The following is an 18451-nucleotide window of genomic DNA, read 5'->3' as shown; positions in this document are numbered from 1 at the left end:
AAAAACCCTGCTTTTTTCTCTCTTATTCTCATTGATCTATTGAATATTAACAGGGTTAGAACCTGAAAAAGCAATAGTCAACAAAGAAAAGAAACCACCATTAAATACATAGGGGTCTATTTATCATTTTCATCCAAGATTTACCTAAATTTACCCAAAGGGTAAATACTTTCATACTGGATTCATTTAAAAAAGCATAGGTAGAATGTAATTATATTATTTATATATATATATATATATATATATATATATATATATATATATTTATATATATATATATATATTATTTTTATTGCATAAAGCTCTAACTGCATTCAATGTAAAAAATGTTTACATTTTGGGGGAAAAACTTTTTTAAATAGGCTTATTAATGATTCAGCTAATCTATTGAATAAACTGAGAAAAGCCAGAAAAATTTTTAATCAGCTTTGAATATATTTGATTGGGGTTATCGGACTTTTACTGCTGTGTCAACTTCCTGTCCAGTGACCACAAATTAAGTGACACAGACAGCAACAAAAACCTGACCGACACAGAACTGGTACCTTTTCAGAAGGTGTGATCAGATACACTGCTTCCAGGCTGGGAAGTGGTTCTCTCCGCTTGTTAATGTCCTCAACAACTGCAACAAAAAATGATTATTCACAAAAAAATACTCACCACATTTCTTATTTTTTTTTAGAACTTTACAATATCCAAAACTATAGTCTTTTGGTAACTTGTATTAATAAATGTGCAAAAATGATCAGCTTTAGATTAAATTTAAAGAAATGCAGAGCAGTACATGTATCTTTTCCTATGATTTTTATGTACAAATTGCTGTATGTACAATAAATAGTATCCTAAATTGCTGTTTGAAATAACAACATAATAAGGTTGATTTACTAAAGGAATGCTGATCGTTCACATAGCAAAGTGAGCAAAATTTTGCCTTTGCAAGGGAAACTTAACTTTAAACATGGCATGAAGTTCTCATTCCAGCTCATTCCAAATGCTCATTCCAGCCTTCCTGTGCAAGGAAACTCTTTCTTTTCTTTCCTCTAATTGGGTATTCTTTGCCAAGTAAATTTTCACCATATTGAAACACTTATGTGAATTATCCATTGGTAAGTGAACAGCCTAAATTTCTTTAGTAAATCAATCACAATGCATCTTCGGTGCTGAAATCTCAATCAGTCATGTCAGCAGTGCCCAGCTATTTTTCTTTTGCTGGACTATAAAACACCTAACCCTCTTCTCATCCCCAAAGCATAGAGATTACCTGTGCTCCAGCAAGGGAGAACTAACCGGAATTGGCAACACAGTTTTTAGAGGCACTGTGTTGGTAATGCCAAATGGTCTCACTGTATGTGAATGTTTGGATTGTACAAATACATCCAGCTACACTCTAATGTTTGGGAACCACTTAGTGGCAATGACAAGAACAAACCTGGACCTGATTCTCACCTATGTTACATGTATTCATGAAGTTTATTGTAAAGCAGCAACTTTTATTGTTTATTGTTGGTGTTTTATCTCCAAGCCCCAACTATTTGTATATAGAATCAACCCTTTCCTATTTCTTACTTGTTATGCCTTCAGTCATTATATCAGTCATCTTGCAGCACGATGATAACATGCGTGTGCTCAGTTGGTCCACCACCAGAACCTGCAAATATACACAGAAAAATAAACATTTGAAGTTGCAAATAAATTAAAAAGTAAAAGAAAGGACGGGACAGTATGTAACCATAGACTGGGCCCCTGTTGTTTTAATGATAAATATAAAATAACATGAGCAAAAAAGGACTTTTCAAATTACTTATGGCATTTATTTCAGCTTTTCTGAGTCACTGATCCGGAACACATGGGTCAGTATTTCTGTAATTATCATTTTTCCCCAGGTCATCGACTCACAAAGTGAGGTTATGAGAGCTAGACACTTAGCATTCTTAGAAGGCCCAATATTCCTCTGCATACCCATTGTGTCCAAAAAGGTTCCATCCATACTTTAGATTTTGATTTTCTACTGTTGCTGGAATTCTGAGTCGCCATGATTAAATACTGCCCCAACCCCTTCCTAATCAGACCAAAGAAAGCTACTTGGAAGAATGGAGAAATATCATTAAGATTGAATATTCAGTCCAGCTGAATGTGACTAATCACTACTAGCTATCAGAGGTGCTACCAATGCAATGTGTAATTTTGTAATACCCCCTCCTTGTAGATTTTAAATTATGTAAAAAATGCAAAGAGAAATTGTGCTGTAAGAGAGTTGCACATTCCTAATGGCTTTCTGGCAAGCATAGAAATTAATGTCAGTGGAATCTTCAATAAACCAAAGAAATACCTGAGTAATTCAACCCAAAATGCCATCTCAAAGCTAAAATATCCACTAAACTGGCCTTTAAATGCCACTGGTTTTCATAAGGCTACTCCAGATTAGATACTACTTTTTCCATTCATCTAACAGAGGCACAGACATAAAACCTTATCAGTTAAATGCACAGGGAGAAAAATATTAAGCTCAATAGCACATATCAATCAGGTATAGCCCTGTGTCCGCTTTCAAATGATGCCATGAGACCAATGTGTGCCATATGACTTCACTGATCCTTCACTGATTCCATGGACAAGGTTTAAAAGGCCAACTAAGAAGGCTGAAAGCTAAGCTGCAGTGAACTTCCCATCTGTGAGATTAAACAGAATAATAATCTATGGGACAATACCTTCCACTCTCCTTTCTTCTTAACCTTCCTGATCACGTCATGCATGATTTCTGCAACAGAAAATTACAATTTTAGTTATACATCATAAAAATGAGCATCTAACGTCAACTTATTTTTCTATACATAATTATGTATAACAAATATAATCAGAAAAATATATAGGGTCATGGTGTAAAACCAAAAAAGGGGTTGAAGAAAGCTAGCAAAACGCGATTGGGTGATTGTTGATTCTTCAAGCCACTTTGCTTCTTGGAAATTTGGTTAGTACTGAACGGTGCACAAAACCGCACTGACCTGGTCATTGAAAAACATGGTCACTGTAAACAGCAAGTCTTTAGAAAGGTGGGGCTACACAAAAAATGTATAAAAGGATCCTCATTGGGATAGGTATGCACACAGAATGAGCAAATGTAAAATGAAAGAAGTGATGGGTGACAAGTTTTAGATTGTAAGCTCTTTTGGGCAGGGTCCTAGATTCCTCCTGTGACATTGTTTGTATCTGTTCTGTCATTTGCAACCCTTATTTAATGTACAACACACAATACCCCTTAGATAGCCCAACAGACACAGATGGGAGCACTGGTTGAATTTGACTGAGAAGCAGCGTATCAAACCAGTAAAATCCAGGGCAATCAAGATGCACAACTGCAAGCAGAATAAATTGGCAATGTAAAGTACATGCCAGCTACTAGGACTACCAGTATGTGCCAGTATTAGAACTGTGCGGACAAATAATACCGGTACAGAGAATCAATATTTAAATAAGGTTTCCAATTTCTAAATTTTTTGGTGAGGTGTCATTTTATTACTATTGGAAAGCTTTTACATACCCCCTACTGATGCAACCAAGGTGTCCAGCTTGTTTGCCCCATCAAACTGTAGATGAATCCATCATCATGGATTCTAAAACCACTGTGGCTGTGCTCAAGTCAAGTTTACTCAACTTTCCTTAAGGTGAGTTTGCACCATTGCCTATTCAGGTTTAGATTTGAGGCAAAGAAGGGTAAAGAGCAAATACTTAACTTCTTTCTGGTTACTACTAAAGCTGCGTACACACGGCAAATTTTTCTCGCCCGATAATCGGTATCGGCCAATTATCGGGCGAAAATCTGCCGTGTGTTTCATGCATCGTGCAGTCTTTTCTCGTTGGAAAGGATCGTGAAAGATCCTTTCCAACGAGAAAAATTGCAGGTGTGTACGCAGCTTAAGTGTATTATTCAGTATGTGGCAAGACAACAAATGCCATAAGCTCCAGCAACAGATCAGTGGGGGGGATAAGTGGGAGATAAGTAACCTTAAGGTAAAGTTCCTTACCCTCTTTGGTCCAAAGATAACATTTAGGCTGTATAAACAAAGTACAGGGTTGTTTTAGGCTATGTACACATGTGCAATATTTGACGTTGCAAAGGATCTTTCACGATCCTTTCCAAAGACAAACGACTGCACGATGCAAGAATGAGCACTGTACATACACCACCGTTCTGCTCTATTGAGAGGGGAGCAAGAGAAGGAGAAAGCGGCACCCCGCTGCACTCTTTCCCCTTTACTTGCATTACGATTCTTCATTGTCCAGCATCCGTGGATCTGCCAGAATTCAGACAATGGACGACAGGCACTGTATACACACCAGATTCTCATCCAATATTAGCCCTGAGCTGAACATACAGAATGGATGGAGTCTGTCCTAAAGGGTATGTTCATTTGTGGGCAGGGCAACACCAACCTTCAGTTTAATCCAAAATCTGCTTGTGTTGCAAATGTGTGAAAAGAGGCATTTTCAGAAGGTGGTAGGTAATGTCTATCAAAGCAGGTTTTTTAAAGTCCATCCTTTCTAACCGCCCTTTGCAATTAATTCTGGCACAGTTGGGCTAAACTGAGGGTTGGCCCTGTCCTGGCCACCAAAGAGCTATGACACATTTAAAAGAACTTTTGCCCATTCAGTCTGTTTTTTAACTGAGAGCTTTTGCTGGATGGCATCTACTTATTTAAAGAAAGATGGATCATTTTTTCCTGACTATTATATGATCATTATAATCATGAAATAATCATGAAATAAAAACAATGGAATACAACGCCCCATAAATAAAACAACCACAGTTAGCTACAGATTCATTGGATATATGTTAATATATGACCTCATTCCAGCACTATTAACTTTCTGTGCTTGGAAAGAAGAAGCTCAACCCTACAATTTAAACACAGCTGGGATTACTGCAGCAATGTTGTATCTATTAATTATCAGAACCAAGCACATTTAAATTCAAAAATGCAAGCTGAAAATAAGTGGAGCTGTTGAAAAGAAAAAATTATATATATATATATATATATATATATATATAGGAACCACTTGGACTAGTATATAGACTAGTATACATATTGGACTAGTAGAATTGCCCATGATTTAAAATTATTAATAATTAATTATTTGATTCAGGAGTTTGTGATCAGTTGAGTTTGTTAGATAAGAATGGTACCTGTGGGTATATGCTGTGCATTTCGACTTGCAAATTCCCAGAATATTAGCATGCATGTCTGTTTGCTTACTGGGGAAGGGAAAGAGAATTTCAATGTCTCACTGGGCTGTGACATATTCCACAATGTACTTTACTATTTTTGTATATTACAAGATTATTGGGTTCAAAACATAACAAAATAAGCTCTTCTCTGCATGGTCCACCCAGCAAAAGCTCATAATTCATAAAGACAGAGAGATGTTTTTCTTTTTTTGTTACAAATTCTGTTACAAAATTCATTGTATTTTTTTAGAGGAAATACAATCACATAATAAAAATATTTCATTAAGAGACATGGCTAAAAAACAATATTACAGAAAAGCATTCTCAGAGTTAAATTTCTATGGAAAAAACACTCCAATCACTACAGTTTTAAAAAGCATTAAATAATCAGGTAACGTCATAAACCAGAAACTGCATATTGGAAGGAAAAATAAAAAGATTTGGCTGGATCAGCCATGGAAAATAGTAAGATTCAAGATGAGACCAACATAAAAAATGGGGAAGAAAAAAAAGGGGTGCTAAAGAGGGAAAGGTAAAAGAACAGGGCAGTGAGCAAATGTGGGTAACATCAAACTGCACAAATGGATTGCTTGCTCAGAGTAAGGCTAGGTACACACGTGCAATGGTTTTGGTGCGATAATCGGCTCAGGGCTGATATTGGATGAGAATCTGGTGTGTGTACAGCGCTCGTTGTCCATCGTCCGAACCACCGTCCTGGCCAATCCACGGATGATGGACGGTGAATGATCGTAATACAAGTGAAGGGGAGAGAGCACAGTGGGGTACATAGAGCTGTATGTACAGCACTCGTTCTTGCATCCTGTAGTCGTTTGTCCTTGGAAAGGATTGTAAAAGATACTTTCAAACAACAATTGTTGAACGTGTGCACTTAACCTAAGCATTGGAAGACACAGAGCACCATAAACTTAAACCCTAAGCAAATCCACTGTAATTGACCATATATTTCTGCTAAAAATTCAGTATGTTTCTCATTGATAAACACATCATGGATAAAACATCCTTGCTAAAGTTTGCTTATCAATTCTAAAAACAGGAGTGCTTCCCATGGATTAGGTTCTAAATTGAGGTTTAGAAACAACGTAACAATATTTTGCACAGAATCTCACATTTGCAAGGAATGTTGTAGGAGGCCTTGGGGTCTTAAATGAAAATTATATTCATAAAAAAGAAGGATACAGAGATGAGCTGGCAATCTGGGATATTAAAGAAAAGTGCCAGTTCAGAAGAAGAATGCAATACAAAGCAAATACATGTGGCTGCTCAGCAAAAAATGGCCATTATGTATTAATGTTCAGTCAATATTTTGATATACAGTATTGATATTGATCAAAGGTACCCTTGCTTTATTACATTTCTTGTTAAAAAAAATACTTACATTAAATAATAAATTGTGCTTGTTCCTGAATAAATCACAATATGTCAAATGAGGGGCATAGGCACAATTTGCTTGCCATTCTTAAAGTACAAAAACACTTTTAAACTACTTTAGCAAGTTTCCAAATTAAATAATAATGTTTTCCTTTTGCATGCTTTTCCCACTAAATAAGAAACTTTTCTGGAATCCTCAACAATTTTAACAGTTTACATTTGCCCTTTCTGATGACTGACAATCCTATCCACACATCATTAGATTGTAAGCTCTTTTGGGCAGGGTCCATTTCTCCTGTGTCACTGTCTGTATCTGTTTGTCATTTGCAACCCCCATTTAATCGTACAGTGATGTGTAATATGTTCAAAGTATATGTGTAGTATATGTGTAGTATATGTGTAATATGTTCAAAGATGAACCCTAGGATAAGCAAATATTGTCTACATTCATTGTTTGGTGGATTAATGATGATTATGGTGGCTCTTCATAAAGAATAAAAGACATGGATATTGTCAGTGCAGAATATTATTCTGAATTTATTTGGGTTTATTTACGGATCTCCACACCTAAAGCCAAACATTACAGCCCCATATGTTTTCCTGCACTGGTGAACCTTGTGGTGCACAGAACAAAGGAAGACGGCCTATGCAAGTGATTAATTGCTGTGTCCTTTGAGTACAAGCTGATTAACTACTTACAATCTGTCACTGCTGAGGTTGTGAAAGGCTAATAAAACTGTGTTCTAAAGACGTGACTCCACAACAACTGTTTTTTCTGCCATAGCTTGCAACTGATGATCACGATATTTCATTATTTATGGTGATAACAAGTTCTGCAGCACATTGCAGGTCTTCTAGACCCAATCACAATCCCTGGGAGCATACAGTCTATATTTCCTACAATAGTTACACACAGGCTATGCTCATTTTAAATTGGAAGGCAGATGTCTCCCTAAGAACAATGGACGATTCCCTGAATCTTTGGAACCTGGGGCTGACATTGATGTTCTCTACTCCTCAGCCTGTGTGTATAAGGACTCTTTCTCCTAAATCTAGACATACACTATCATTTTTCACTCTCTGATACCAATGGTTTACCTATCCATCAGATTTGTGCAAAACTAGCGTTGCTGTTTTTTGAAGTCCCATCCAACGTTTGTTTTAAATTTAGCAGGGAGTGCTCCTTCAAAATCACCGGCCAATAGGAGTGCTTCTCTTTGTTTATTATAACACTGCAAATTGTAAAGAAATATGGGGGGGTATTTTTTAACAACATGTAATTGAGATCATGGATGTCTGACCGATTCCTGAAACTCAACCTGGATAAAACAGAACTCATCATCATCCCCCCTCAAATTCCAAATCCCCCCCTGACATATATCTAACTGTTAACAACACTGTTATTCGGCCCTCCCCTCAGGCACGTTGTCTTGGTGTCACCTTTGACTCGGCCCTCTCATTTACCCCCCATATTCAGAACATTTCCAGGTCCTGTCACTTTCACCTGTGCAACATCTCCAAAATCCGCCCCTACCTGTCCCCAGAGACCACCAAACTCCTTGTACATGCTCTTATCATCTCTCGCCTGGACTACTGTAACATCCTTCTCGCTGGTATTCCACTAACCCGACTCTCTCCTCTACAATCTATTATGAATGCTGCAGCCAGACTCATCCATCCTTCCCTCCGCTCCTCTTCCGCTACATCTCTTTGTAGTTCTCTTCATTGTCCTCCATTTTACCTTAGAATCAAATTCAAGCTCCTGTGCTTTGCCTTCAAATCCCTCCACAGTTATTGTCCCACTTACATTTCTGACCTGGTAAAAAAATACTCCCCCTGCCGCTCTCACCGCTCCCCCAATGACCTACTAATGACTTCCTCACTCATAACCTCATCACACGCACGGATACAAGACTTCTCTAGAGCTGCCCCAACTCTTTGGTATGGTCTTCCTCATCCTATTCGGCTTGCTCCTACTTTCTGCTCATTTAAAAGAGCGCTCAAAACCCATTTTTTCAAACTTGCCTACCCGGCTTCTTCTGTCATTTGAAACCATCACTACTTCCCACACTACATATCTCCCATCCTTTTGTGTGTGAAATTTCCCCACCTACTAGATTGTAAGCTCTTTGGGGCAGGGTCCTCTCCTCCTGTATCACTGTCTGTATTAGTCTGTCATTTGCAATCCCTATTTAATGTACAGCGCTGCGTAATATCTTGGCGCTATATAAATCCTGTTTATTAATAATAATAATAATAATAATAATATACAATGCTGGTGGTGAATAGGAAGCACTCCCTGTAGTATTCTTGTTTTTACGGTACAAAGTACAAAGCAGTACAAATCACCTTCCGTTCCTACTTGCTCAATCTGCAAAAGAACAGGCATTCCCCATCACAGAACAATCAAGAGTGCCACATTTTAATAGTTTTTTTAAAAGATTAGGTATTCAATCATTTCTAGTATCTATTTTACTAAAATGCTATAGGCCAGCTTAATGCTAAATGCCTAAAAAGAAGCATTCCTGTTTGGAAGAGCATGTTGTCCCCAAGGACTATTTAAGCACCTGTGATTACTGGGCTACATATGGCCACCCTTAAGTAGATTAGTAAACCTTAAAGATCATCTAAACCACACACGAAGAGATGATTGATATATATATATATATATATATATATATATATATATATGGAAAAAAAGCCTAAACATAGAAAGTAATAAAGCTACCATAGTGTTTTTGATTTGTTTTTTTATAACTTTTTACATTGTAACTTTTTACATTTTACTGCTGCAACCACCTCACCATATTTGTGCTAAAAAGAGAACACTAGTATCCTCCATCAGAAGCCTGTTTGATAGTGAGATAACACAGGAGCACAATTGGGAGACAATTGTAAACTTTGTCACCCTTTGAAAGGAAAGGTCTGAACTAGGTGGCAGGATAATCGGACATTATTTAAAAAAAAATAAAAAAAAAATATTTGAAATGACAAAAATAGGATTAAGTTTATGAGATTCTAGTGTGGGTTTACATACAATTTAGGTGCAAATTTATTTGACATGGCAAGCACTTTCAGATTGTATCTTCTGTGTGCAGCTGAGTAAATAAAAGCAGGCATGGTGATATATGGAGGATGACACAGCTGTCTCACATTGCTGGTCTATCATTAACTTCTGCATTTTACATAATTCTGTGAGCATATGTAAGTTTTTGCATTATTTTAAGTAATACCTACTTCTTGCTATGCTATGGTGAAACAAATGTTGCTTCCATCTCCCCTCTAATTTCTAGGCAAGCTAAATCACATGGTGTCTGGCTTTTAAAATCATTGTATTTTACTCATTTAGAGACTACTGACAGGCTACTATTTTGGGGCATGTTTAATAAATTTCACAGTTCTGTTTTTTTTTTTTGTCAACCAAATAAAACCTTGCACCAGTCTTTTATGTTTTTTTTTATTTTTAGGGTAAATTTAAAAAAATGTCCCATCCCCATCATAAAATAGCAGCAAGTAATGCCAGCCAGTATCCCTATGACAAAAAGGCAGTGGGTGTAGACCCTTTGTTATGTTGCCACAGCCCTTTAGCTTTGGGGGTGCACTTTGAGATGATCCCCCCTCCCCCCCAAAAAAAATGGTATGTGAAGCATAGGTGTCTTGCTAGCATTCGCAGTACTGACTGCAGGCCCAGATTTGGTAGTACAGCTAAGTCAAATCTTTCAGGTCCCTTCCCATGAGACTTAGCTTTGATAAATGGCATGCACATGGGTGCTCAAAGCTTACAAGTACCACCTACTCTAGGGGAGTACATTTGGGTAATGCTAGGAAAACACTATGCAAAGGATTTTTCAATTGTAGTTCCAAATTATTTCAACCTTTTCTTGCAAACTATAAGTATTTGATGGACCATCCGCTTGTTCAATATCTGATCTGCATTACAATTCCAAAACCATCATATCATATCACATCATATTTTTAAATACACTAATTTGCATTAATTGGTTTGCCGATCAATTAACATACAAAAACTTTGCACAATATACGGTTAGCTTAAGTCAAAGATGGAGAAGGATCCATGTTCTAGGGTAGATTGCAGACTTAAAGAGGAACTAAACTCAAAAACGGCCAAAACAAAAAAAAATACACTTACTTTTAATCCCACAGCGTAGTAAATCGGTCCGGAGGTCTCTTCCATCAGGTCCTGCTTCGTCCCAGTATCCATCTTCGAGCCGGTGCTCCAGTCGCCGCCATCTTCTCCTCTTCTTCCGAGTTCTTCTTACTATGTCACCCGACCCAGGCGCGAAATTGGGTGACATAGTTAGGGAAAAAACTTGCTGCTGAGATCAGCTTTTTTTAGCGCTTTTGATGAAAGGGCTTCTTCGGGCATGCGCAGAAGGAGCACCCAAGAGCCTCCGGGGAGGTATTCCGGGAGGCTTTGTGCTCCCATTCATTCTTGATCACAAATTAGGGGGCGTTGCGGCACCCTTTTTTTAAAAAAAAGACTGTTGCACTTAAAAAAAAAACCTTTATGTAAAGTGAAATTCTGAGTTTAGGTACGCTTTATTAACAGCATGCAATGTCAATTTGCAGCATCTGGAATGAGCATGATATATATATATTATTTTTTTTGCTTTCTATTGAATCAAATACAGGTATACAATTCTGTGGATGGAAGGTTCCCAATTCGTTTTTTTTTCTCTTTTGGTGAAACTTGACTGACATTTTAATAATTAGGATAACTACCTTGTTGTATATGTATGTAAAAATCTAAATTCAAGATACTGCTTTATGTGATCAAAGAGCTTTGGAACAAAAAAGAAAATATGCCCTTTATTATTCCTAACATATAGTCTTGTCTTTTAGATGTGCACACAAAGGAGATTTCTGAATTGATACATCCTCTCCTCAAACTGAAACATAAGCTTTGTGGTTCTTAAACCTTTCCCGACCACAAATATACCTACCTTAATAACTAACACTAAATCCCCAATAAACCGTTAACAACACAATCCTACATTCTGTAGATTTATATTTGGTGAAACGTATAGATTTTTTTTCTTTTTTTAGATCTTACAATGAAATACCCTTAAATCAAATCAAAGGTTAAAGCTGGTGATTCAACATACTGAGGTCTGCTCAAAAGTGAAATTAATAGCTAAAATGTGATTGCTCTGCCTGCCCTTAGATAGCAAGGTCATGCGCAGTATCAGGAGGAGCACGTGTCCAAAAAGCACTGCGTCTGTAACAAGAACATTACCCGACCAGATAACATCTAAGTTGGATTCAATAATTGAAAAACAGATTATTTACTGTGTTTGTTGGACCACGCACTGAATTAGAGGCTGTATATTTTTTAAATATATGTATTGAATGTATGCAGACAAAATATTTTTTTCTCTTGCTTGCAAAAAAATGCAAACAGCAATGCTATAGAAATAGTTTCCCCTTAGCAGCTGCCAATGAAGTCTTTATATGATATCATTTCACAATTGTGTGCCAAATTCCACCCATCAACCTAATTCATTTGCAACTTTCAGCCTAAACAGTATTATATTTAGGTCAACATTTTTCTTTAGGTCTTGCATATTTTTTTATATAGAACATGGGCTATTTAAACCACATTACCATGAGTTCCTTTACTAATGCAGACTACAAATACAATATAGTATGCTGACCACTGTTTTTTAGGAAAATCAATCTATCAATCAACTTTATATCAAAATCGATGCATGAATAATTCCTTATTGACTCCTTATAAATGATTGAAAAGAATAGTGATATACTACTATACTATAATTCCACCCAATCATTCTTGCAATGAAGCTCACCTGATGCAACTGTCAATTTACATACATAGGTTGATTTTCCATATACATTTTGATCATCATATTTTACTGACTATGAATGATATATTTATTTCTAAATTTAATTGCCCAAAAGCAATCAAGATCAAGAATAAAGTCCAAAAACCTTATTTGATGAAGTCAAAACAATTTCTGTACATTGAACAAGTATCTGTTTTTTGAAATTTGTAGATTAAATCTGTTTGGGTGCATTTTGGAGCATGTATACATAAGCTTACACTCATTCACTGAGAGATTGATTGGGTGAAATTGATTTGGGTGGATCAATGTAAATATTGATCAATTAAAAAGAATCAATACTAACGAATTAATCGTGCATCAATTGTGGTGTGTGGTAGAATGATTGATTGATTTTTGATCTATAGTTAATATTTTTATCAAACAAATTGACTGAATTGAAAATCAATGGAACTGAAGTTGATCCATTTGTCTCAGGATTCTGTTTGCCAGCTCACATCACATTTTGTTTAGATTAAAGCTATAAATCCCTTTTTAAATACTTTTTTTTATAATTCTGTGGGCTTGTAAATAAATATATATATATATATACATATTTAAATAAATATATATATATATATATATATATATATATATATAAGAACCTAAGGGACACAACTGGTCAACCCCATGTTGTATCATTTGACATTATATATTGTCCTTTTCAGGTTTTACTATTGGGTTAATTGGATTTTTAACTAGAATCAGCTATACATAGACTTGCAATGAGGACATTAGATTGTAAGCTCTGATGGTATGTAGTGCTATTTAACAAATACAATATAAATACATTAAAGCATTAAAATAATAAATTGTATCTAAACCCAAACCCTGTGAAGTTGAATATTGTTAGAAAGGCAGTATGTACACCTAACAAGGGTAGTGTTTTTAATAAAATAACAATTTAAAATTCTATTTCTGTCACTTCCTTTTCCAGGTTGACAACACCCACCCACTGCCTTACCATTCAGAATTGGCCTTGGCACCCTGATGTGCGCATTATTAATGTCCAGTAGCTCTGACATATTACGCAGCGCTGTACAAAATCCATAGTCATGTCACTAGCTGTCCCTCAAAGGAGCTCACAATCTAAAGTCCCTACCTTATTTCAATACCACAGTCTAGGGTTACATTTTTTCGGGGGGAAGCCAATTAACCTAACCCCATGTTTTTGGAATGTGGGAGAAAACGGCATTTCCTTTGCAGGACTTCACTTTTAGATGCAGGATGTGCCTAAAACCTGGTCAGGTAATGGGAGGAGGAGAAGGAGGGTGATGTCAGCGGAAGTGACATGCTCTATCAACTGACTGCGTTGTTAAAGAAAATCAAAAAAATGGTCATATATTTGCTATCTAAAGCACAAAAATCATTTGTTTTTTTTGCGATTCAAAATCATTTTGTAAATCTTATTTTTCATTTTTTTATTTATAAAAAAATTTACTTTTCTGCTTGTATTTTATTTTTTTTTATAATGAGTTTGCATATGTTCAACAGCAGTTCTACAATATTTTAAAAACAATTACAAATTACAAATACTAAAAACAATACAAATATTTTATTTAAAGGTAAAACATTACAAACACATTAGGGTTTATTTTCCAAAGGAGCCTAGGCTGTTAACATTCCATAATGAAATATCCCCTCGCATGTGACATTTCACTTAGCTTTGTAAATTAAATAAAGCTTTGCTGACTTTAACATTCAATCATGTGCAAGTAGAAATACTAATTTTGTTTAAATTTTTTTTTTATTTTTTTTAAAGAATTCCTTTTACATGATTGGGTATTCTTTGCAGCGTGCATTTTCCCCATGTTCACTATGCTACGTGAAATATCCTTTGCAAAGTAATATTTCACCTTGGTAAATCAACAGATAAGATTTATTTAATAAATCAGCCCCATTGTATAAGCTCTTTTGGAAAAAAAAATATATATGATAAATTATATCAGTATGTAGCAGCAGCATCTTCTCTGTATTGACACATATTATCTACAAAATGGCCATTAATGTGCTGCTGTCTGTTTTGGATACTTCACAATACCCTCATTAGACTCAATGAAGAATGCTGGGGGTCAGCATATGCTATATTCCTATATCCTCATAGCTGCTCCTTATGACCTCCACCTATGAATACCATAAAATTGCCTATGTAACACGCTTTCGTCACCTAATAAATTATGTACTGGGACATCTGTTCAGCATGCATCATATGTCACACTGTGTCCACCTACACAAAACACACACATATTTAACAATTCTGTTGAATGAATCCAAGTGTGTGTATTATGTATAAAATGATCAATGTATAAATATATTGTATATTATTATATACACATCTACACAAAGCTATGTACTATAAGAATGCCCTATTTTAATCTATGTATGCAACTGTACTGATGCAATGTACACGAAGATTTGTACTATACAAATGCCCTGTTAGATTATATTTATGCAACTGTACTGATACATTGTACATGAAGATTTGTACTTTAAGAATCCCCTATTAAAATATATATATGCAACTGTATTGATGCAATGTACATAAGGATATGTATTATAACAATCCCCTATTATAATTTATGTAGGCAATTGTGCTGATACAATGTACATGAAGATTTGTATTATACAAATGCCCTGTTAAAATATATGTATGCAACTGTATTGATGCAATGTACATAAGGATATGTATTATAATAATCCCCTATTATAATTTATGTAGGCAATTGTACTGATACAAAATACATGAAGATTTGTACTATATGAATGCCCCATTAAAATATATGTATGCAATTGTACTGATACAATATACATGAAGATTTGTACTATACGAATACTATGTTATATTATATGTATGCAACTGCACTGGAGATTTGTACTATACAAATGCCCTAATAAAATATATATGCAGCCATACTGATGCAATACTGATACATAAGAATATGTATTATAAGAATGCCCTATTATAATTTTTTTGTATGTAACTGTACTGATGCAATGGTCTACATCTATATATCTTTAATGCATGGCATTGCAACTATCCACATCATGTACCATCTACAACCATTTCAGAAACCAAAAATTGATGCAGAATAAGCCACCCAGGTATAAATAATTCTACCTATATCCCAACATTATCTTGCAATGTCCTCCACAGACAGAGGTTAAATAACAAAGGGCCAATTGTGACCCCTTTGTGCAGTGATTGCGATGGAAGTAATTACCCCCAGGGGGAATGGGTGAGGGGTATTGAAAGGGTTAATAGGGTGATGTGTGAAGACAGATAATAAAAATGACAAGCTATACTGATGCTGTGACTAGGAGAGGCAATATGGTGAAAAAAAGGTGGAGCTAGGGGGTTATGATTAATGATGCCAGTATGTTACTAGAAGCTGCTACTATATAGAAATACTATCATTCCTTCTTTTATTAATGGAATAAATATGCCCTGGCTGCAGATAGATAGGTGTATTGCAGAGGAAGATGGAGAAGAAAGGATGGGGTGATAGTAGGAGGGAGGAGTAGAGAGATGATTGATGTTGCAGCATGTCATGGGGTATATCTGGCTTGATTTAGGGGTGTTTGCTCAATAGATGGGGTACCAGCTAATAAATGCATTTGCTAGCATAAAGCAAAAAGACTGATGATGGCACAGAATGCAGGGATGCAGCTGGTGCATGATGCAGCCATATATCCGCAGGAGCCAGGGAGGGGTCTTATACACAGACATGCACATCACCCATAAATAGGACATTAGGGGGTTACCCCATTTTTTTATAAGCACAGGATTTATCTTACTTTCTCCCACCACTGCTTTGAGTCCGCTTGGTGCCATTCTGACCCGGTCCAAGAGCTAAATCCGATCCAGGAGCTTGCTAGAGAGGAGAGAGATCTGCTGTCAGCTGACTGCAGGGGAGAGGGAGGAGAGACTGCTCAGGGAGGAGGATGATGAGGATGATGAAGAGGAGGAGGAGAGAAGGGAGAGGATGGGGATCACATCAGCTGACCACACAAGAGGAAGAAAAAGCATCATAAAGGGAGGGGGATGCTGCAGGAGAAAGCATTAGGGTGGGGTGACATATTGGATCAGGTGTCACCAGGACCCTTCTGTCCTGCCATTTCCTTCTGTCTCCTCTTGCAGCAAATTGTCTATATTTATAAATAGATTTCTATAGGAAAAATTAAAGCTAGGTACACACAATAATTATCAAAAAACAACCAATCAACAATTATGCACGATTATATTTAAACCATCGTAGTGTGCACGATTCTGTACATGCTGTAGCGATACGATCGTTCAAATATATAGATTGCTCATATATTATAAGTTTGCTCTATTATAACTTATGTATGCAATTGTATTGATGCAATGTACATAAGGATATGTAATATAAGATTGCTCTCTTATAATTTATGTATGCAATTGTATTGTATGCAATTTCCTTCTGTCTCCTCTTGCAGCAAATTGTCTATATTTATAAATAGATTTCTATAGGAAAAATTAACGCTAGGTACACACAATAATTATCAAAAAACAACCGATCAACGATTATGCACGATTATATTTAAACCATCATATTGTGCACAATTCTGTACATGCTGTAACGGTACGATCGTTCAAATATAATCCACCAATAGTGTACACACGCTAGATACGAATATGCATGGAGTGACATGTAAAGGAGAAAGTGTATTGCAGACACATGCACCATCACAGAACGACCGTACACTGATAGCGAACGAACGTCGGCCAATTAGATCCGCCGTGACGGGCGTTCATTTCCACAATTCATTTGTGAATGATCCTTTTTTGTGAATGATTTTCGGATGATCGGTTGTATGTGTGTCGTTTTTAAAGATAAATATTGGAAGTGTGTACGCAGCTATAGACACATTCCACTGAAAACCTTTTATAGTACGCTTACACATTCACCATTACCTGTTGGCTTTACTGTGTTTAAATACAGGGGAGCCACATACCCTGATAGCAAAGAGATAACAATAAAAACAAGATACAAGCCAGGGTATTTGTTTTTTGTGGCAGTGTATTTGTTTTGGGTTTAAATACAATTTTTTTTCTCAAAACCATTTGTGAGCCCAAATCCTCTTTCTACCTAAATGTTTAACATTCACCATTACACTTCAATTCCTCAATTATCATAATGCAGAGGACTTTTCACCAGAACACCCTGCAATGGCATTCAAATGTTCATTTATTTACAAATAGCTGAAAGTCTGGTGTGTAGCATTATAAATAATGTATATTATGAAATAAATACTATATATATACATACATACATAGGAGATTTTGGATAGGTAATGCACACAATGGGCTCTAATTATAAAGCAGTTAATCTGACATGTAGGAGAATAAATTACAGCCGTTGAAACACATGGACCTGGAAGATTCTTCGCCAGGAAATCCTTCAAATTCACTTAATAGAACCTGATATGATTTGTATGTTAGCCAGGGGAGATGATACCGGAAATAATTTACACTTTATCTTGCTTTAGGAAACAAATTAGCCAGACATTTTTTTTTGTTATTTAGGGATCTGCAATTTTGTATGTTCTGTTTTGTTCTATATACAGTTTGTCTTTTTTCGGAACACACTTCTTATTTCTAAATGTTTAAATCCGAGCTCCAGGCTTATAAAAGTAAATTAAACCATTTCCACTGACCTCCAGTTAAGGTATCTATCCAATCAATCTCGACCTTCTTATAACTAACTGGTTTTGGGGGTCTCCGGCTTTATTTACTATATTCACAACTCACACTGGGAAAAATTCTTCTTACAATGCTGGCCAGTGGGAAGAATGTCACCCTTACAGATAGCCAAAAAGATCAATGGTGTCAATTAAATTGACATGAGAGGCACAAATTGTTCTTTTCTTCCAAGGGCTGGACAGGAAGCCTGGTTAAGAAACACTGCTCTAGACCAGGGATCAGCAACCTTTACTATCAAAGGAGCCATTTTGC

At 36.1% G+C, this 18451-nt stretch overlaps 1 protein-coding gene across 2 annotated transcripts in view; it reads right to left on the bottom strand.

The window, feature by feature from the left end:
- Nucleotides 1–16418, bottom strand: part of STXBP1 (syntaxin binding protein 1) — a 49106-nt gene extending 32688 nt beyond the window's left edge. For both annotated transcript variants that reach the window (XM_072429463.1, XM_072429464.1), the window contains exons 1-4: nt 16270–16418; nt 2709–2758; nt 1567–1648; nt 546–622 (exon numbers count right to left, since the gene is read on the bottom strand). In XM_072429463.1, coding sequence (XP_072285564.1) covers nt 546–622; nt 1567–1648; nt 2709–2758; nt 16270–16306 — 246 coding nt within the window. In that variant the 5' untranslated portion in view covers nt 16307–16418. The remainder of the gene's footprint in view (nt 1–545; nt 623–1566; nt 1649–2708; nt 2759–16269) is intronic.
- Nucleotides 16419–18451: the final 2033 nt, after the last annotated feature.

The sequence above is a fragment of the Pyxicephalus adspersus genome, chromosome Z (genome assembly GCF_032062135.1).
Source record: "Pyxicephalus adspersus chromosome Z, UCB_Pads_2.0, whole genome shotgun sequence".
NCBI lineage: Eukaryota > Metazoa > Chordata > Amphibia > Anura > Pyxicephalidae > Pyxicephalus > Pyxicephalus adspersus.
This window is presented reverse-complemented; position numbering and strand designations above follow the sequence as displayed.